Source organism: Lemur catta, chromosome 14 (assembly GCF_020740605.2).
Source record: "Lemur catta isolate mLemCat1 chromosome 14, mLemCat1.pri, whole genome shotgun sequence".
NCBI classification, from domain to species: Eukaryota; Metazoa; Chordata; class Mammalia; order Primates; family Lemuridae; genus Lemur; species Lemur catta.
Window position 1 is genome coordinate 59,447,872 of NC_059141.1, and position 22,419 is coordinate 59,470,290.

The window sequence follows — 22,419 nt, forward strand, 5'->3', positions numbered from 1 at the left end:
TCTCCTCAGACACTAAAGTCTTCCTGCCTGGTCCTCGCTGTGCCCCTGTTTACCCCAACACACACACACACCACACCACACTCACACTATGCACACACATCCCCCCACCACACACCACACACACACACACACACCACACACACACATCACAAGAACACAAACCACACACACACCACACACTACACACACATCATAAGAACATGCAACAACACAGCACACACTCCACACACCACACACACTCACACACACATCACAAGAACACACCACACACACACACACACACACACACACACCACACATCACAAGAACATGCACCACACAGCACACACAAACTCCACACACCACATACACATCACACACACCACACGCAAACTCCACCCCCTCGCACACGCACACACATCACAAACACATGCCACATGCCACATACATCACACACACACATTACAGACCACACGCAACCCCCGCGACACCCACACTCCCCACATTTCCTCACGTGACACACCATGCAAACCACAGACATCACATACGAACCCCAAATCCTCACGCACATCACACACCACACATACCACACCACACACTACATGTAAACCACACACGCCACACACACCAAGGACCGCATTCACCACACCCCCCCCACCCTCCCACGTCACACACCACACCCTGCCCTGGCTGGAACTCCTACATTGACTCAGTTGGAGCAGCTGCCCCCTCCTCACCCTGGCGCTCCGTCCTTACCTCCGTGGTCACCGTGTGGTGGAGCAGCGATTGCCTCTCTGACACCAAGGGCCACATTTGCTCGTCTCTGAGCCCAGGACCCAGCACAGAGTCTGGCAGTTGCTGCCCCGGAGTGGACGACAGCGAGTGGGCAGTGGGTGAGTGAGCGGGGAGTGAAGCCTGTGGAAGGGACAGGAAGAGTGTGGCCTGTGACAAGATAAAGACTCTGCGGCCCCAGAGCCCTGGACCAGGAGCCTCCACCTGTCAGCCCCGCGGGCCTGGTGTTCTCAGGCACGGCTGAGGATGGGGCGGGAAGGCGCCTCTCACCTTGCTGTGAGCCTCGGATTAGACGGGAGCTTTACTGAGAGATAAACCTCTTAGACCCGAGCCATCTGTCCCCTCAGAGCCTCAGCTCTGCCGCTCTGTGCTCACTGCAGGCATAATCGCTGCCCCAGGATGGGGCAGGGAAGGTAGGGACTCCCCTGAACCAAGCCCCTCTGGTGCCAGGCCCTTTGTGGGCACTTTACATCCATCTGCTCAAGCCCTGGACAGGCCCTGAATCTCCACTTTATAGAAAAGGGAACTGACATGCTCAGGTCACATGGCAAATCCTGGGCAGGGCTGGGCGTTGAGTCCTGGTGTGTTGGACCCCACATCTTGGTCCTGTCCCCACCCCACATGGTCAGCTTGTGCTGTGATGAAGGGGTCTGCAGGGAAGGCTTCAGGGACACATTTCTTTTAGCAGTAAGTTGGGCTCGGGCCCTATCACCGACTTGCTCACACAAGGATGCTCCCCGCATTTTGTTGGATTATTTATTTATCATTTGTGTGTTTGGATTGGATGTTCTTTCCTGCAGACTCATGTCAGGAAGTCAGGATGGGAGTCCCTCATGGGCCATTGCATGCTGGGTGGTTAAATGCCAGGAGGTCACATGGATCTGAGGACGACCGAGACTCTGCAGGCTTGGCTGGCCACCCTGCACTCCAGCGGGCAAGGGTATCTCTGGATTGGTAGCTGCCACAGGTCATGGTGGAATCCTCAACTACCAGAGACTGGGGACTGGGACCAGGAGTCCTAGAACCTTCCCAGGGCCCCTGTGCCCGTGATGAAGCCCTCCAACATCGCAGCTCATTGCCCTGAAAGTTGAAAGGGGCAACTGGAGGCTGCTGGGTGGCTCAGGCACTGGGCATGAGGGTGTCCTCTGTCCAGCGACTGGCTTCGGGAGCGCTAAACCTGCGGGAGTGCCCCAGGCACCACCCAAGAGCTGGTCCCTGGGTTGAGCTTGCACAGTCTGCAGAGCCTTGCACGGTGTCCTGGGAGGTGTCCTGGGAAGAGAAACGGGCAGATAAGAGGGGCGAGGACAGGAAGGCAGAGGGGCGGGCAAGAGCCGGGGGTGGAGAGAGAGAGAAAAACACAATTAAGATTCATTTTCAAATACAAAGGTTTATTAAAAATCAAAGCAAGAATTAGATCTTATGCTCCTTACTGGAGGCCCAGAAGGGGCCTTTTATGGCAAACACTACCATCCCAGACTATTTCAGTCTCAGCAGGGGGAAACCTAATTTCCTGGCAGAAAATGGAGAGAAGGTGGCTCATTCTAAGCAGAACTCACCTGAGTTGAGCGGGGTCTGAGAGGCCTATTTCTGATGGCCTTGGTGGGAGGGGCTGCCATGTGGACAGTGCCACCTGGATGTGCAGAACCTCAGACACTCGCCCCACCCCGCTATCTCCTCCCAGACAGCATGTGCCGGGCAATGTGTGCCCCAAAGCCACATTTGCATCTTTTGATAAAACAGTCCCATTTATGGGAGGAATAATCCACAGGAAAGGAAAAACTGCATGCATTAAGCTATTCTTCATAGATTTGTTTGTAACTGCAGAAAAAAGCTTCTGGAAGCAATCCGAATATCCTATGATAGAGAAATCCTTAATTTGTAATGATGCCTCATGGGGATAGCAATGCTTCATGGGGACAACACCCCATGGTTATGAAGACTATGTAGCAGCACAAAGAAAAATGCTTATGACCTAATGCTAATATTAAAAATTAAAAGACAGAGCATAATAAAAATAAAACCAAGCAAACACGTTTGTATAAGAAGGATGAATACTGCATGATCCCACTTACATGAGGTTTCTAAAATACTCAGACTCATAGAAACAGAGAATAGAATGCTGGTTGCCTGGGACTGGGGGGAAGGGAGAAACGGGGAGCTGTTCAACGGGTAGAGAGGTTCAGTTACGCAAGACGCATAGAGATCTGAACACAGCACCTTTAGTTTGCAATACTATATTTTACACTGAAACATTTAAGAGAGCAGATTTCAAGTTAAGTGTTTTTGCCCCTCCCACACACACAGAGTAGGGCGGGGAAGCTTTTGGAGGTGACGGACATGTTTATTATTTTGATTGTGGTGTCCGTTTCATGGCTGTGTGCCTATATTCAAATCCATCAAATTGTAAACATTAAATATGTGTAGTTTTTTGTATATCAGTTACACCTCAATAAAGCTGTTAAAAATTTTTTAAAAACATGTTTATATAAAAAAAGGAGACATATACGAATGAGGATTATTAAGTTATGATAATAAGATTATTCTTTTTTTCTCCTCTGTTTTCCAAATTCTTACTATATGCAGTGTGGTGTGGTAGTTAAGGACATAGAATCTGGAGCCAGATTATTTAGAACCCAGCCCTGCCACTTACTAGCTGAGTAACTTTCAAAAAGTTACTTAACCTCTCCGTGCTTTAGTCCCTCATCTGTGAAAATGAGGATGGTAACAGTATCTAACTCTTAGGAATATTCTGAGCATTAAGTAAATTAGCAGACATAAGTGCCACACCTAGTAACTGATATGTGAGCACTAGCTTACACGCCAAAAAAAGTAAATTGAATTGTCGTAACTCATCCAAAGGCCTGACGAAGGCCCCAGGGTCACAGCCTTCCTGGCTAGAGGGGTCCACATGGCTGTCAGCCTGACCCCAGCGTAAGCCGAGCAGCCTGGACTTGGGGCAGTGCCCGATGCCCCTCAAGAGCCAACAGAGTCTGCAGAGTGCACATTCCTTTAGAACGACTGCTGCTGTGACAATGCTGCTACACAGATTGCTATAAGCTTTCTAAATACTTTAGAGAAAGCCTTCTTTTTTAATAAATTGGTAAATGTAATAAATTCAGCAAATCAGCCATTTAGCAAATTAATTTTTGAAGATGGCTTTGTCACATTGACCCAGAGCCCTGGTCCTTCCACATCTTGTCCCCACGGGCCTGGCACGGCACTGAGATGTGGAGCAGTGCCCAAGGACGACACTTTAGAACAAGGACCAGTCGCTATTTGGCTTGCGTGTGTCACAGCTGGGGTCGTCAGCTCACGGACATCCGCGAGGCCGCCAGGGTGTGCGTCTCCTTCCGCAGGCAGACGCAGGGCACTCTCCCGTGTCAGCGAACTGGAGCGCACAGGCCGATCCCGGAACCCGGCACAGCAGCAGTCCTGCTGTTGCTCACACAGTACTCCAGAACTCTGATTCATCTCCTCCCCCCTTCTCTCTGAATCCCGGGGTCAGCCCCATGAGATGGCAGGCGGAGCCATCAATCCCAGGCGGGAATGCGCAGGCTTTGGTTTTCTGTGCTGGAATTGCTGGTCTCTCGCACCAGCAGCCCTGGCAGGGCTCGGCCGTCCTCCACGGCAACAGCAGGGCATGATCACAGGGCACCGTGTGGCAGGCTGGCTACCAAGTGCTATACGGACATGACCCCACTGACTCATCACTGCAGCCCGCTAAGGTCAACTCTGTCATCATCCCCTTTCCATACCCTTTTAACAGAGAAGGGGGCTGAGGCTCGGCAACGCTGGGTGACCTGCTCAAGCGCACGCAGCTAGCGGCTGGCGGAGCTCGGATCCAGCCCAGATGGCACTTCCTTCTGGGAAGTCGGCCGTTCTGCCCACTTGGGCACGCCCGAGTCGTCACACACATTCTGCGGGAAACTTTCCTTCTCGGGGAGGCACTTTGTTGTAGTGGCAAAAGGAGAACAGGTCCTGGTTTCTGGCCCTGCCTCAGTTTCTCTCTGAGCCTCAGTTTCTCAATCTACGCCATGGTGACAAGGTTTCTCTAGGGTGGTTCCAAGGATTTAAATGAAATCACATGGTAAGGACCCAATAACCACATTTATTTCGCTCTTCTTGTTCTAAGTTGTTTACAGCTTTCTACAATGGAATTTTTAAAACATGCATGTGAAAAGAAATCCAGTCTTGACACAGGAGCCACAGACTGAACTGTTTGTGCATGAGTGTGTGTGCATGAGTGTGTGTGTGTATGTGCTGTGTGCATGTGTCTCTGTGTGTGTAATGTGTATATATGTGTGTCTGGGCGTTTGTGTGTTTGTGTGTGTGCGTCTGTGTGTAGTCGTGTGTGTGGGGTGTTCATGTGTCTCTGTGTGTAGCACATGTGTGTATGGTGGGTGCACACACCCTCTCTGCTTCTCTTGCCACCTCTGAGCCCCCCTGCTGCAGAGGGGAAGGGGAGAGGGGAGGGGATGAGCCCTCCCTGGAGCGGCCCCCATCTCTGTCTTTGGAAGGTTTTCACCTTCTTTCACAGAACCGCCCTCCCCCGCCAGGCCTGGGGGAGCAGAGCTGCAGCCAGCCAGCCTCACCCCCACCTCGCCCGGGCGGGTGCCTCACACTTCACTCCAGTGAGGGGGGTGTGAGAACTGGCTATTTTTACCCTGGCCGGCTGGGTGTGATGCCAGTTTGGAAGGAGGGACTGTCAGCTTTTCCGGGAGAAAAGGTCTGTGGCTAGAGCCATCCTGTCTTGCTCCCTCCCTCTGCCCACCCCCTCATTTACATCCGAGCTCCCCCTTCTGTGGACAGGACTCTGGGGGGCTGGGAAGGGCTTGGAGGCTCTGGTGCCATGGCCTTAGAGAGTAGGGCGGGGGGCTCTCTCGGTCTCCTGGGGAGGGCACCGAGGCTGCGGAGAGTCCAGACGGCAGCCCTAGGTTGGTGTCAGGCTGTCTGGCCCAGGCTCTGCAGCCTCCAGTGTGGCCCTGTCTGTCCCACACTCTGGGACCCTCCTACCAAAGGCAGCGGAGGTGGACAGCCCTAATCTCCCACCTGGGCCAGGCGACTGCAGTGCCTCGGTCTGCCCAGGCCTGGAGCCCCCACGCTGGGAGAGGGTGCCCACAGCCCTCCCTGGGCCTGTCCCCCTCACCGCTGGTGCCACTCAGGCCTTAGGGAGAGGACAGCCTTGCTCTTCTGGGCCTCACCCCTGGGTGTGGGGCCTGCAGGCTGCCTGGCTGCACCTCTGGGGGCTGCAACCTGCCCCACCCCCCCCACCAAGCTGGGGCCCTCTGGACCCATGTGCCCCCCACCTGCTGGTAACCTGAGCTGCTGGCTGTGCCCCAGGCCCACGAGACTCACAGGCAGCTTTGGTTTGTGGCTCCTGTGAGCACCTGCCGACCCAGCTCCTCTCTGTCTTCCATGCCCCCTCTTGCCCACCCGGGCCTTTGCCCCTGTGGCCTGCTCCGCCCGCACCCCCACCTCCGTGATCCCCGGGTGGGCTCCCGGCCTTTCCTCAGCTCTCAGAGATGCCCCCTCCTCTGATACCTCCACCCAAGGCAGGGGCGCTCGCCCACACCGTTCCAATTGCATCCTGTTCCTTTCCTTGGCAGACACATTCAGTTCAAAATGACTAATTTGTTGCCCCTTTTGGGGGGATCGATTTCCCCCATTGGACTGTAAGCTCTGTGGGGCCGAGAGCACACCTGATGCGGCCCCCTCTGGACTCGTGCCCAGTCTCAGGTCCGAGTGGGTCCTGCCCGTGCCACCGCCGAACCTCCCCCGCCCAGTCTGGGCAGGGTGGGTGCTTACCTTTCAGGGCTGCCAGGTTGTGGCTCGGAACTCGCTGGCAGCAGGGCCTGGCTCTCCAGGGCTTGGCAGGACGCCTTCTCCCTGAGCGTAGCCACACAGGAGCAGAGACCCTCCCTTAGCGAGCTTGTTTGTGCAGGAACGACCTAAGTGAGCTTCCACCCCTCAGGCCCGGGGCTCAGAAATAGTTATTCAAGGGAACGCAGATCGAGCCAGGCCACAGTTGCACTCGGGCCCAGGGGAAGGGGTAGCCTTGTTGTAATTTACTTTTCAGAAATAAGAACGTTGGCAGATTTTCTGTCCCCAGAACACATTCTCCTCATGTTCCTGTCTCAGAAACAGTTCAGCAGGGTGACCCGGAAATGTCCATGCCGTTTGGCACGGTCATTCTCCCCTTGGTGACCTAGTCTAAGAAAATGCGCCTGAATATGAAAAATATTTTATGTACACATATGTCTTTTACCACATACTTAAAATAGTGCAAAGTGCGAACCATGTAAATGTCTAAACACGTGTATTTATGATAGCACATTCACTGGATGGCAAGTTATACCTAAAAATATTAGTTAAATGACACCACTTCAGGAATGTGCCAGAGATAGTTCTGAATGGATAGGAAACTCCATGGGCAAAGATCTCCATCCTCACTGAATTGTCATTAGGGAAACACTGGCAACCTCTAACATGTCCAAATATACAGGTTTGATAAACTGCAAGCCATGGGCTGTGTTTATGAGGAATTCTATGCACTGTTTTTCTTATTATATACGTGGCACATTTTCATTGCAGAAACTTTAGAAAACAAATGCCTCCTATAAGCCCCCTGCTCAGAGATGGCAGCTGCTGACATTCTGGTATAAATGCTTCCAGAATAACTTCAATCATAAGTATTTTGGGTGATTACAATAACACAGTGATAAATTCAAAAAAGTCAACATGTTGAACATATAGTCAACATATAGAGATGCATCAATTAAATTTTAAAATGCTGCACACAAGATGGAAAGGAATAAACACCGTGTTGAACATGGCTATTCTTGAATCATGAAACTATAGGTGTTTCCCCTCTTTATATATTTTTACATCCCTGGCTCCAAAAAAATGTGAAAATAACCATAACCATTACAACAAAAAATAAAAATATGCAGTTTCTAGAGGGTTAGGCAAAAGGAAAAGCTCAAAATACTCTGCTATCTGAATCAAGAGAGGCCGGAGAACTAAATCTTCCTATCCATAGAAGTGAAAAGACCATGTCCCCCACTTCGGAACCCCCATAAAGATACTCCACCCCCCACCACAGACACCCTCATCCCACCTGCCGCGGTTGTTTTCTGTACACGAGGTTCGGGCATGTTCAGACTCGGATGGTCACCCAGCACTAATGTGCTCTGTTCCAAGCATGGTACAAGCACAATGGAGTGGATCCAGAATTTCTAGACAGGTAGGACGTAGGCATAGCAACCCAGATGCAAACGCCCAGCCTGGAGAACTCCCAGCACTGACTCTGACTCCATGGTCAGAGCAGGAAATCCTGCTGGTTGTGTGTGTGTGTGCTACTGTGGTAAGCACCCTGCTTTCCTTAGCGTGTGAGTGTGTTTGGCGGAGCAGGGGCTGTGGATGGAGACTGTGGGGCCTAACGCCCCAGAGCCACCCGCTAGAGCTGCCGCTGTGGTTAGAGGTGCTACGGAAGTTCAGGAATGAGATCCCCGTCTCTCCAGGGCCCAGCACTGCCTACAGAGGCCTGTTCCCGTATAGGTCAGGAATGGAACCTTCCCGGGTGCTGGAATCCCAGGTGCTGGAATCCCTGCTCAGGCCCGACACCCCAGGGCAGCCCTACCTTCTGCGGAGGAGACGGAGAAGCAGAGAAGCAGGATGCAGAGCAGGCTGGAAAGCACTAGAAGCCTCATGGCAAGGTGGCAGAATCGGGAACCTCGTGTTCTGAGGAGGGAGCTGTGTGCAGAAGTCCTCCCTTGAGGCCACCTTGGACATTTATAGAGTGATGAGAGGTTTTCCCAATGGGCAGGGCACCAACAGACTTGGAATTCTCCCAAAGGGTAGAGTCAGCCTCTCCCAAGAAGAAAACTAGCTTTTCAAGAAGCATTTCGTGACCTGTAATACAGAGAGCTATAAATGCCCAGCCGGGAGAGCTCCCAGCACTGGCCTCAGTGGTCAGAGCAGGAACCTTCTGCCCAGGAACAGCCACTGCCCTGGGTTGAATGTTAACTTTTACTGTCAGTAAAAATTCCATCAAATGCAAATCTTCCTGCTCGTTCCTCAGACGTGGCTGGGAGGAGGACCATGTCTCTGGCAACTGGTAAAATGTAGACAGCACAGGCCCTGGAGTCTGACGACCTGGATTTGATCAGCACTGTGAACTTGAACTTGTCTTTGAATGTCTCTGAGTCTGCTTCCTATCTGTGAAATGGGCACAGGGCTAGCTCTCTCACAAGCCTGCACGAGCACGTACAAGAAGCCGTCTGCAGCAAGGCGGATGCTCACAGAGCTGTTACAGGGGTGAGGTCACGGCTGGACCTTGATGTTTCAGACAGTGATGAAACGAAAGGGCACTTCAGGTGCAGGGTGGCCTGAGTAAAGGCCTGGAGGAAGGGAGCCTCCGACCGGGGCAGGCATGGGGACAGTCTGCCCACAGGGGCAAGATGCCCAGTGATCGCCCATTCATTGAACACATGCCCTGGGCTGGGTCATGTGCTTGGCCCCAGGGACACAGAAAACACAGGGACACAGAAGACCAACAGGGAGCTTCTGTTGGCGGCGGCAGCTGTGTAGACAAGTGATCACCACATGACATCGTAAGTGCTGCCTGTGCTAAAGGCCAGGGAGGTGGCTTGCTCAGTCCGGGATTGGGACAGGGAGAGTAGGGTTTGCAGAGACGGCTGAGATTGGGCAGGGTGAGGGGAGGGGGGCTGGCATGGTAGGCCAGGTCGTGTGGGCTTCCCGGACCAGCAGAGGAGTCAGACTGGCTAAGGTATGAAAAAGGGAGGCATGGGGGTCCTTCAGCCGGGTCGAGACTGATGACAGGAGTGCTTTGGGCTCCTCTTCCATCAGGGAGAGTGTCTAGGTGTTCCTTCAATAATGGCACACGGGTGCCTGAGCACCTGCCAGGCCCTGGCCTCAGGTGGTGTTGGGGAGTCCAGTGCCCCGGGCCCATGAGAGACGGTGGGTGGGTGGAGGGGACATTCCTCAGGAGAGATTAGTGTGCTTCCCACACACCCTGCTGAGCCCCTGCCTGGGCTACTCTCAAACCTCCACTCGCAAACCAGTTCCTGCTCACCTTTCCAGCCTTAGCTCGAGAAGCCTCTTGAGGTGGCGGTGACACATGCTGTGACTGTTAGCTCTCAGCATGCTGTTTCCCACCGGATGGCGAGCTCCTGGAGACGCAGGGCCTGAGCCCAGGGGTGAGTGATGGGCAGGATCCCTGAGAGTCGTGGCAGGCCATGTGGGCCTGCTGCACCTTTACACCTGGCAAGGGCTCTCTGGTCAGCTGTGAGCGGTGCAGGGCTTTGCAAAGAGTGGACATGCTGAGGGTCCACCATGGCACCTGCCACCTGGCCCGGGGAAGCTGTCATCGGGAGATGGCTGGGAGATCACACTCGGGAGATCACACTCGGGCAAGAGGAGGCAACCCGGCCCAAAGGCCAGAGGATGAAAGATCTGGCGAGCATGCAAACACCCTTCCAGCAAGGAGGACGAAAGGAAAATGTGTCGGGGTGGTTTCCATGTTGTTAAGCATGGGGTGGGGGGTGTCCCTGGCTGAAGAAGAAATGTGATTTTTCTGTGGATGCAGAGAGGAAGATAGGCCAGCCTAAGAAGCTCCCTTTTGGAAACCAGCAAGTGAAGACACTCACACGTATCAGGCATGTGTACACATGCACAGGATTTGCATTTGCTTGTGTGTTGTGATACTCACCTGTCCTTTGCCTTACTGGGTATGCCCTTCTGACTAAGGAACTGACGCTGATTCCCAGCCTCGAAGGGCACGTGGGAGATGCCAGTACCTGGTTCAGCTCTCCAGGGTCCTCCTGGTTCCTGGCAGCCTGTGTAGACATTGCCTGCTGCCAGAGACTGGCCAGTGGTTCACGTCACTGACCCTCCTCTTTTGCTGCAGAAGAGAAGCAATTCATATCACATGCTCAGACAGCTCAGTGAGCAAATCAATGCCCAGGCACATTTTGAGTCAGCCTCTGTGCTTTTCAACATCTGCAAAAACCTTAAAACTAATCCACACTCTGAAACTGGCTGGGACCGCGGGGCTTAAGACATCATTTGCACATCAGTTACCTGCTCCGCCCAGCCCAGTTCCCTCCCCAGGCTTTGCTCTGGGTCCTGATGGCTGTGTGCAGTGGTGTGGGCAGGAAGATCCCAGGAGTCTACCTACCAGGGACAGCTGCAGAGCTGGAGCCCAGGAGAGTTTTGGGGACAGCCACTGCTAGAAGGAGCGCCATGAAGGAGGCGGGGCTCCTCTTGAAGCTGCGCTTGGTAGCCGGCACACTGCTCTTACTGAGGTCACCCACTACAGCCTGGTAAACTCAGCGCAGTTTCCTAAAGGTTCTTCCTAAGGTTAGGATTACACCCACAGTCCATTTCGAGGACTAGTACTACTGTTTATTTTTCTCTGGGGTCATTTAGTAGTGTTGCCACTGAGTTCTCTGGGCATCAGCACACCTTTGGCTGTTACCTGTTGTAATAGATAGGTACCTTTTCTGTTGAAATGGCTCCTTGTTGCTTTTGGCAAACCACTGTCAGAGAGGAAAAGAACATCTACCGGGCAGAGTGTGCAGGGATAAGGTAAAGCTGAACTCTGATCACTCAGCAGTGGTGCAAAAATTAGGAGTGGACTCTCAGGTAGTGAAGCGAGAGCTTCAAGTGGATCCGCTGACCAACTAGACCAGGACTTGGGTGATCTTCCCAAGACCCCTCAGCCACTCAGACACAGAGTCAGAGCTAGACTGCAGGTTCTCAACACAGTTTTTCTCACTCCAGAACAGAGCCAGCTGTAAGGGCACTGGGCAGCTAAGAGCAGGAAGAACTGGCCATCCTCAGGGGTCCGTTCCTTCCCCGCTCACACACACAGTTCATGGATTTGCAGGTTTTCCTGGGACCATATGTTTCTTGCTTGAGAAGAATAGATTCAGATGTCAGAATTCCACCTGCTTTTAAAGTGTTCAAAAAAAAAAAAAAAGAAAAAGAAAAGAAAAGAAAAGAAAGGAAAAGAAAATCACTGAAGCAATCCATGCCCAGGTTAATTTAAACAACACAGGGTTTAAAGTATAAGTTCCGTGCTAACCCCACTCCCTGGGGACAATTGCTGCTTTTCACAGATTTTCACCTGCTTTTAACATTTCGAAGAGAGCTGTTAACTTCTTACTTTTAAAAAAGGAAGAAACACCTCTGGCTCTTCAGAAAATTCAAAATCTCATGTTGAACTGAGAAAGGTGAAAATGAGAAGCATTTTAACAGGAACACCTGTTAGTTTTGAGCACATGCAACTTGGGTACAAAAATAATACTCAAATTTGAGGCTTTGAATGATTTCCAAAGTTGATTTTGAAAGCTCGGCTACCTTCCTGAGAAAAGTCTCGAGAGACACACCCAACACACTGGGGAATGCACAAGGAAGAAAGATTTTTCAAGTCAAATGTGTAATTTCTAAGACCAGTTAGGGAACTGCCTGAAGCACCCGCACCCTTTACGGTTACAGCACTTCTGGCCCGAGTCCCAGGCTTCACTCCCAGCCGCCATGCTGCTCTTCCAAGAGTGTTTCATGGGCCCCGGGGTGGATCAGAAACGACTCTCCCTCCTTTATTTGCTCAGCAAACTGCAGATCAGCTTATATTGGAGGGAGGCACCATCCTTCGCTTGCCTTCTCATCTAATTCTCTCCCCACTTCAGGGAGGCAGGCTTTCACTGTTTATTTTACTGACAAGGAAGAGTTCCCCCTCACTCCACAAAAGAGGTGATGGGAATTTCTAAACTGGAACCGGGTGTGTCCAAAGCTGAGGTTCTTTCTAGAGTTCCACCGAGAGCTTGTATATAGTTGAAAATACCCCCACGACACTGATGTTTAGCTTACACTCCACTCCCAAATTGTACAAAAACCTGACAGTTTCCTCAAATTTTTTTTTAGGGGCTATTCGATCGTCTACTTTTTACAGTTAGTCTGAACTTTCTTGGAAGCTTCCAACCCACCGGATCTTGCCTCTGGGCATCCTGCTGCGGGGTCAAGGCTGGTGTGTCAGGGTCTGTCCCTGCAACCCCTGCCCTGGCTGGTCCCCTTGGCTCCCACTGGGGCTGTGGATTTCCCATTGTTGTTCACATGCCCTGGGTTGGTCTGTCACCATGGTGGCCGCCAGCAGGCCTGCGGGTTCCTCGTCTGCGAACATGCGAGAATGTCATCATCTCTACCACACTACAGAGGTCCCCAGAGGGGCTAGAAGGCACTAGCTTTTCTCATCTCCCATGGCCACTCCACACTGGTGTTGGAGCACCCGTGGACCTACAGCAGGGGTGGGAAACTTTTCATGCTGGAAGCCGCAATAATTTAGCTGTGATCAAATAAGGTCGAATTCAAGAAATTTCAATTAGATGTACTTAAAAATGTACATTATTTTGTAAAAATCTAACTAGTGTGTACTTAGTAATTTCAAAAATGAAAACTATTTGTTAATTTTAAAGTTAACTAACCTTTTAATGACTTTGTTGTGTCTGCTTGTTGTTGGAAAGTACTTGAATATTTGGTTGCAGCATGGAGTTCTGCAGTTCCAGGTGATCCTCCAGATGGGTACCAGTTATTTGTGACCTTAAGGGTGTCTTGATTTGGGTTAGGTGGGAGAATATAGATTCGCAGCAATAAATGGTTGAAAAGCAAGAAAGCATTTTTCAGGCATGTTACTGACAGCATGGGTATTCCACCGCATTTTTCCATATTTCCATTGGATCTTTCTTAGCATCAAACGATGACTTTAAAATGTCATCTACTGAGAGTTCAATCACTTCCATCTGTAGTTCTTTAGGCGCCTTGGTGATATCAACTAGGTGAGACTGAAATGCTAATTTGAGTGTGATGTCATGATTTGCAAAGTCAGTGGAGCTTTCATTGTATTCTCCAATTAATAGGTCCATAACAACTGTGTATGCTGTAAATGATTTGCATATATCATCCTGCTCATCAATGACCTTTGCTAACTGGGGAAAATATTCATCCAAAATTTCCTTTTGAGGAAGAAGTGTTTTTAAAAAATGAAGCTTTTTTCAAAATGCTTGGATTTTTTGCCACATATCATACATAGACTTAGTTTTACCTTGCAAAGAAATATTAAAATCATTTTGATTTGACATGATATCAAATGCTACATTTCTATAGAAATCTTCTTTCAATAATTCACATTGTTGATTCTGTTCTTCATAAAATTTAACTATCTGTTCTTGCAGAGATAAAATTTTGGCTAACACCTGTCCCTAAGATAGCCAATGTATTTTAGAATAAGGCAAATCCACACTGAATACCTCATCATTCAACTTTAGCATGTTAGGAAACGGATAATGCTGTGTTGCATTTGCAGAAACATAGTTAACAATACTGATAATTTATTGCAAAGTGTCACTTAAAATGGTAGCTTTAGCACTATTTATTTATTCATTATTTATATTTTTATTATTTATCACACCCAGCCCATGTTTTCAGCCTGGAGTGGGGGACTCAGGAGCTGATGCAAGATACCATGAAAAGAAGTGAGAGCATCCAGATCTGTTAATTCTTTTTTAATCTGTTCAATAAACCCTTCGTGTTTTCCTGTCATGGAAGGTGCACCATCTGTACAAACGCTCACTAAATTTACCAAATTCAGTCAGACTTCACATTTACCTTGAGAGTTGTTGAAGATATCTGTTCCTTGTGTTCTCTTCTCCAGAGTGCCCAAAGCGAGTAACTCTTCATAGCAAAGAAAATCTTGTTATTACCTGAATGAGTATAAAACCTGTGCTGAGTCAGTAGTATCAGTTGATTTATCCAAAGCGATTGAATAATATATATTTTACTTTTGAAGTATTTCATGAAGTTGTTCTGTTAAGTTCAAGCCTAATTCATGCTGCCTATCAGTTATAGTTCTCCTTGAAAGAGGCAGTTGTTTGTACTTTGAAACGTTATTGGGGTCTAAGCACCCTACAACTTTGACAATGCACTCTTTCACAATTTCTGCATCACTGACTGGCTTCCCTATTTTCCTGAGTATGTAAGCTACTTTACAAGTTGCTTCAGTGGCATTATTTCCAGGTCTTACTGCGTTTGAAAGAATTGTCTTCATTTTTGTTTTTCATCTTTTAACTTCTGCAATACCACCTTTCGTGCCTTTCCCTCTAATTTAAAATATTTGTGTCCTTATGAGTGTTATTAATATAATGCTGATTAGCATTTAATTTGTTTAATGTTGATATTGCAGTATCACACAGCAAGCAAATTATCTTATCTTTAGCAGAAACAATATAATATTGCGATTCCCGATCCTCATTTAAAAATCTGTTTTCTTCCTTCAGTGTTCTTAATCTTCTTTGACATGATGGGCTGTTAAGCATACAGAATTAAAAAATATTGCTGAGCTGTGCAACTATTCACAAATTCCACTTCAAACAGGAACACAGTGCACCCTTGTCAAAGGCTGAAAATAGTCTGGTGAACTTGACGCCCCACAGACTCTCACCAGTCAGCCTCATGCGGTAGTGGTGCCAGTCAGGCAGGGGAAGTTAGAACTAGACTGTGAGTGTAGCAGTCGTCAATTTAGCTCTTAGGATTTACTGATGTTCTAATTGTGCTGGTCAATCTGGGAGGATTATTTTGTTGAAACTTATTTTATTCTTTGGTATTTAAAATATGTTCATTTTAAAAAGTAAATAAAAACATAAAAGATGAACAAAAATGTATTAATAAAAATAAAAGGATTTGTTCTGTAAAATTTGGATTCAGGTCAAAAGGCCACACGTAAGGACCTAGAAGGCCGAGCCACAGGTTCTCCACCCCTGAACTACAGTCTCAGCCTCTGATGGGAATAGCCCCTTGGCTTTTGGCTTTCTCTCCCCTCCCCACCCCCTTTATTTTTTGCCTGTTGCCCCCACCCCTTCACACCCAGCCCATGTTTTCAGCCTGGAGCGGGGGACTCAGAACGTTGGTACTCAATTTCTGTCTCTCCACCTCCCCTACACTTATTTATTTATTTATTTATTCATTTTGAGACAGAGTCTTAACTTTGTTGCCCAGGCTAGAGTGAGAGCCGTGGCGTCAGCCTAGCTCACAGCAACCTCAGACTCCTCGGCTTAAGTGATCCTACTGCCTCAGCCTCCCGAGTAGCTGGGACTACAGGCATGCACCACTATGCCTGGCTAATTTTTTCTATATACATTTTTAGTTGGCCATATAATTTCTTTCTTTTTTTTTTTTTTTTAGTAGAGACGGGGTCTCGCTCTTGCTCAGGCTGGTCTCGAACTCCTGACCTCGAGCAATCCACCTGCCTTGGCCTCCCAGAGTGCTAGGATTACAGGCGTGAGCCACTGCGCCCGGCCAGCCACCTCCCCTACACTTATTAAAAGCACAAGCTCTAGAGCCACACGATCTGCACTCTAACCAGAGCTCTACTACGTTTTAGCTGTGTGACCCTGGAAAAGTTGCTCCGCTTTTCTGTGCCTCCGTTTCTTTCAATGTAAAATAGCAGCTGGAGCTGGAGAGGAACAGATTTGTATGATGAGAGTGTAATGCTAAAGCGCTACATGCTATGCGAAAGTAATTTGTTAGGTGGTCAATTTCTAGAAGTGGGGTTGGGGTACATAGGCTTTCCTCCTGTGTCTTTTTGTTACCCCCAAAATATTTATTATAACTGAGTGTTAACAACAGTTAAGGATAAAAGACTTTAGAATACTCAACTAAACAAGGTCATCCTGACCCTGAAATTCTAGTGAAATTATATTTAATGTCTATCTGAGATTTAATACCATTTTCCAAGATTTTTTTTTTAAATTGCTGGATATTTTTGGTTCACCTTGTAATTGCTGGCTTAGATTTCCAGCTTCTGCATAATTCTCATTATTTAATTCACAACATGCTAATGTAGGTTTATTTAAATTTTTTGACAAATTATAATCATATATATTAATAGTTATGGCATAGTGATGTTGTGTGTACCATGTGGAATGATGGAATCAAGCTAATTAACATATCCATCCCCTTGTATATTCATCATTTATTCCTCCTAACTGAAACTTTCTGCCCTTGAGACCAACATCTCCCCATTCTCCCCACCCCCACCCTCTGGTAACCACTACTCTGTTTCTGTGCATCTGATGTGAGTATTTTAGATTCTGCATGTGAGTGAGAACACGTGGTTTTTATTGTCTTTCTGTGCCTGCCTTATTTCACTTAACATAATGTCCTCCAGGTTCATGTTGTTGTCACGAATGACAGAATTTCATTCTTTTTAAAGACTGAATAGTATTCCACTGTGCATATATACCACACTGTCTTTATCCATTCATCCACTGACAGATGCTTAGGTTGCATCCGTATCTTGGCTATTGTGAATATGCTGCAATAAACATGAGAGTGCAGACATCTCCTCAACATACTGATTTCAAGTCCTTAGGTTATATACCCAGAAGAGGGATCTCCCTCCCTTTTTCAACGGCATCCTGTGTTGAAAAAATACCCAGCTTCCCACTTGTGCTCAAGAGTATCTGGTGCTTCTTTAATGCGGAATGACTGTCTTTCTTGTCACAGTTAGGGGCAAAGGACAGACACACACACACAGACACACACACACACACAGAAATTTAGGTCTAAACAAGTGATACCAGACCCATTTCCAAATGTGGATTTTGATGGAGAAAGGTGAGAGGAAAAAGAGGGCAAGTGCGCGAGACTTGGGCAGGAGGGCGGTGTGCAGAAAGGAGAAACAGCAGTGCCAAGCGTTCCTGCTTCTGCCAGCGCTGAGGGCTGGAGAACTGCAGGGAGGGTTGGGATGGATCCTGTTTGTCAGCCTCTGTGCTGTCTGTACCTTGCATGTTGACAGCAAGGTTCCCAGAAAGCAGGTGTCACCTCGCCTCCTTATTCTCAGCTCCACGCCTAGCAACACAAGGACAGGGCGGGGCCGTGCGAGGTGCAGCCGGAGCTGTGCACTTCAACCCTGGGTGAACTTCAACCCTGCTGAAGGAGCCAGGCAGGAGGCCCTTGCAGGCTCTGGGTCCAGTTCCACAGGGCGCACAGACGTTGTGCTTCCTGGATCTTCCCACTATTTTAAAAATCCGACAAGCTCCTTGTAAAGTGCTTCCCTGACATTCACTTTCTCTCCAGGCGCACTTTGCTTTTTAAAAAATCACTTAGGGGCAGCTGGAATATACTGAAAAAGATACCGAAACACCCCATTTTCTTAACAAATGTCCATTTTTTTCTGTCACTCAGAACTGACAACAGTGAAAATCTTATAATTTCTCCAACTTCTTTTAAAATTCTATATAATGGACATTGGAGACTCACAAGACACAGGTGGGAGGGCAATAGATGAAAAATTACCTATGGGGTACAAAGTACACTACTCAGGTGATGGGTACACAGTCCATACTTCACCACTATACAAGTACCGGAATTCAACTTGGACCCCCTAATTCTACTAAAAGAAAAAAAAACCCTGACTATTCTATTTAAATGAAGCAGTCAATCATACTTGCATCTTCTGAGGCAAGAGTCCTGCAGGACATTTGATAGCCTTTCATGAACCCCCACATTTTGGTCAGGGTCCTGCAGGCAGAGGAGGTTGAGTTCTCTGCAAAGTCCGTCAGGACACTCTCCAACAAGCCGCGTGGTGGCTGGGCCAGACATTCCCCTAACCACCACAGCACCAACCTTCTGCGCTTGCGTCTGGACGTGTGTTCCTATGTGCGCTCAGCACATTTGCCCCCTTCCTCTCAACTGTAGCAATTAGTCTGGATAATCCTTTTGTAGTTCCTGGATAGTGACTTTACTAACTACCTTGAATCATTTAAGTGTTTCTTGCTATTTCTCACGATTAACTACTCTATTACTACTCTATTGAGTGCCTAATGGATATATATGTTAATTTGATCTTCTAAAAGAGTGAATGTAACCCTTAAGCCTGTTGGGTGAGGGCCCTGCATCCCCCACCTATAGTAAGGGCTTCTGCCCCCAGCACTGCCCGCTCTAAGGTCAGCACAGCCAGCTGTCTTCCGTCACTAGTGTCAGACCCCTGCTGGCTAACCGCCCCTCCCACTGCCAGCACATGCTGGCTGCTAGACTGACCTACTTCCAGCCATTCATCCTTGTCTCCCCACAGTTGGTACTAAGAGTTAATTTCTTCATGGAGTACCAAACAAAATGAACCTATTACATCCCTCACTCTCCTTTGGAACCGTCAGATTGTACCCTCTCACCTTCCATTCTTTGGGAGTCATTCTGCATTGCTGAAATTGGTCCATTCAACCTGCATACCTAAAGTACATACTGGGCTCTCTCTCTCCCCCACCCTCCCACCGCCACCACAGGAAGACACAGCAGGAAGGCCACCATTTACAAGCCAGGAAGAGATCCCTCACCAGAAAAAAAACATCCTGGCACCTTGGATTTGGGCTTCTAGCCTCCAGAAGTGTAAGAAAACAAATTTGTCGTTTAAGCAAAAAAAAAAAAAAGTACGTAATTGGGTGGGGCCAGCTTGTTCGTACTTTCTTGTGCAAGATCCCCCTCTGAATCAGCAGTAATTAGTTGTTACAGTGATTTACCAAAAGACAATTCTTCAGATACCTGTTCTTACACGACAATGAACTATTAGAAAATTATGGAAACAAACCACTAGGAAATATCCCGTTTTTTCCACTTTAAAATACTACTGCTTTAAGACATGCTATTTAGTTAAGAAAAAAAAAAATAGAACACACACTTCAGAAATGAAATGTATAAGATGCTGCATCTTAGAATTGAGAAATATGACTGCTAAGCAAATAAATGAAGGGGTCATCACAAGCCCTGTGTCACCAAGTTGTGTTGGCCACATAAAACCACTTGGGCGCACAGGCGAGCCCGCAGGCACGTGGACGGTTAACCTGGAGGAATGGTGGCAGCTGGCCACCAGGCAGCTTTTACAAAATGTCCACTGGAAAGCATGTTTTGAGTGTTTAAAAATCACTTCTAAAGTTGTGTGCACAGTTGTGGGGAAAAATGTCAATTGAGTCCTGCAGAACATATCAATTTTATCTCTGGGTGTAGCCATGGGGACCATCAAGGCTTTTATCCATACCCAGTGAGGCTGCAACACTCTCGCCATCCACCACCAATCTCAGTTGAGGGTGGAAAGCTGAGAGAAGTCCTTGACATCGCACTGGGCCAGGAACCCATGCGAGCTGTGAGGCAGAACCAAAGGCAGAGGCTGGCAGAGTGGAAGGGCTCGTGCCAGGCACACCCACACACTGCCTGGCCAGCAGCTGGGAAATACTGGCCAGAATGGTCCACACGACCCGCCTCCTTCCTCTTCTATTGAGTTTGCTTCTGTCTGGCACAAAATACTTGCTTGTTCTCAAGTGTCAACAAATGTTCAACTTTCATCTTCCTGGACTGCTTCACAAAGAATCTAACTTTAAAGGTAGAAAGTGCTCAAGGTCATAGCTTTCTAATCTTTTCCTGAGAAATGGTTTCCATTTTGAGTGCTAGCTACATTGGGTGCATTTAGGAAGAATTCCATCTTACTGACTACACTGACCTTTAAAAAATGGTTTGATGTATAGTTCCAGGTGGACCAGGCAATACAAAAAAGGACTATTTAAGAAGTATGATGATTTCCATTTATCCTTCACTGAGGTCAATTCCTTTAGATAAAAACTAAAATTCTAATGCTCTAGGTTATTTCATTAACTGGGAATACTGGTTACCAGTAAAACTGAATTATAATGTAACAAAATCTTAACCTACTTAATTTGTATAGCGCTTTTGTGATCCTCAAACAGGATTTCAGATGTAGAACAGCTGTCCCCGAACCCTTCTTGCACCAGCGACCAGTTCCGTGGAAGACAATTTTTCCATGGAACAGGGGTCGGGCATTAGATTCTCATAAGGAGCACACAACCTAGACCCCTCGCACTCAGTTTACAGTAGGGGTCTCGCTCCTATGAGAGTTTAATGCCCTGGTTGATCTGACAGGAGGTGGAGCTCAGGTGGTGATGCGACAGAGAGCGGCTGTAAATGCAGATGAAGCTTCGCTCACCTCCTGCTCTGCAGCCCAGTTAACAGGTTGGGGACCACAGACGTAGAACATTCATCACAAACTTCCCCGTGTAATTGGTTAGGGAGTTCAACTCGTTATCCTTCCCAGCCATATGACCAGGTGCAAAGATCAAACTTCTGGGGCTTCAGTTCACTCCTCTGCAAAAAGGGGACAATACTTAACTCAAAGCAATGTTTTAATTTATGGAAAAGGGCTTAGCACACAATATACAAAAAATTCACTTCTAACGAGTTATTACTAGCATATCTGGATCATCCTATCCCACCTGAATTATACAAATCTTGGGTATCACCCAGTGCCGTACCTTTAACATGGACACATCCTATGCAGATGAATTTAAAGGTAAACGACTTTCTTCCTAGGTTCTAACACTTTAGACACAACACACATACCTGCAGTGAGTGGGAAATCTGGGTTCAAAGGAATTTCCATCTCTTTCTCCACCTTCCCCAGATCCCCACTCTGCTCCCCGCAACCTTCCTCTGCCATGTGTTCGTTGTATGAAATGCACTCACTACCTTTTTCTATGTGCCTTACCTGCTGTATTTACTCTTGAAGACTTCCTCCTGGGATGTTATTTGATGGTTTTTTTTTTTTTGAGACAGAGTCTTGTTCTGTCACCCTGGATAGAGTGCAGTGGTGTCACCTTAACTTGCTGCAACCTCAAACTCCTGGACTCAAGTGATCCTCTTGCCTCAGCCTCCCGAGTAGCTGGGACAACAGGCATGCAATACCCAGCTAATTTTTCTATTTTTAGTAGAGACAGGGTCTTGTTTTTGCTCAGGCTGGTCTTGAACGCCTGAGCTCAAGCAATCCTCCTGCCTCAGCCTCCCAGAGTGCTAGGATTACAGGTCTGAGCCACCTTGCCTGGCCCCTCCTGGGACATCTAAGAAACTTAATACTCTGCATTTGAATTTTGGTCACCTCTCTGACACTCATCCAATGAACTACAGTTGTGTTTACATAGGGTTGCTACTTTAGAAGGCAATGCCTTTTATTCATTATTGTCACCCTGAGTCCAGCTAGCATGGTGACCGATATACCATGTAGCATTCATGTTTTTCAATCAAATGTTCATTAGATACCATTCTAAGCAACAATTATTTTATTGTAATTATTTTAAGCTACATATTTCAGTTGTCCTGTAATACTTCAGATGGCATCTGAGAATGAAAAATAGAAATTTTCTTTTTTTTTTTGCCTAAAGCCTATCAATTTGCAGGTCTTTACTCTTCCTTATGAACGATGTAAAGAACAAAAAGCCCTGTGTTATGTTCACAGGAACCAAGAAACTAGTGATTTTTTAAAAAATTATTTTAGAACTATTATATAAGCAATCACATTTTATATATTAACTCATCTTTTACATCTTATTTTATACAGTCTTCATGGTCTTAGCAAAGTCAGAAAAAGTGCTAAAATAAAACATTATCATTAAATTTATTAAAAAACCCTTGATTTTCTAGATGAACTTTTGCCTGATACCACTGTTGAAATTATATCACTTTGTTTTGTGATAACATCCAAAAAAATATATACAAACCTTGGGTTCTAAAAAGGTG

The 22,419-nt window shown here is 47.6% G+C and overlaps 1 protein-coding gene and 1 long non-coding RNA gene across 3 annotated transcripts; both read right to left on the reverse strand.

Annotated features, from left to right (window-relative positions):
* Positions 1-1,513: 1,513 nt before the first annotated feature.
* On the reverse strand, positions 1,514-8,560 carry C14H10orf99 (chromosome 14 C10orf99 homolog). The gene is made up of 3 exons (XM_045568225.1): positions 8,411-8,560; positions 6,577-6,657; positions 1,514-2,040 (listed from the first exon to the last, which is right to left on the reverse strand). Exons 1-3 carry the CDS (start codon positions 8,478-8,480, stop codon positions 1,943-1,945), a joined length of 249 nt encoding a protein of 82 aa, XP_045424181.1. The 5' UTR covers positions 8,481-8,560; the 3' UTR covers positions 1,514-1,942.
* Positions 8,561-11,549: 2,989 nt separating this feature from the next.
* Positions 11,550-21,508, reverse strand: LOC123649915. Of its 2 annotated transcripts, none has more exons than XR_006739188.1 (3): positions 21,395-21,508; positions 20,837-20,994; positions 11,550-11,744 (listed from the first exon to the last, which is right to left on the reverse strand). It is a non-coding gene; the product is annotated as an uncharacterized LOC123649915 (long non-coding RNA). The 2 variants fall into 2 exon arrangements; XR_006739189.1 differs by lacking the exon at positions 11,550-11,744 and adding an exon at positions 14,482-14,549.
* Between the last annotated feature and the right edge of the window lie 911 nt (positions 21,509-22,419).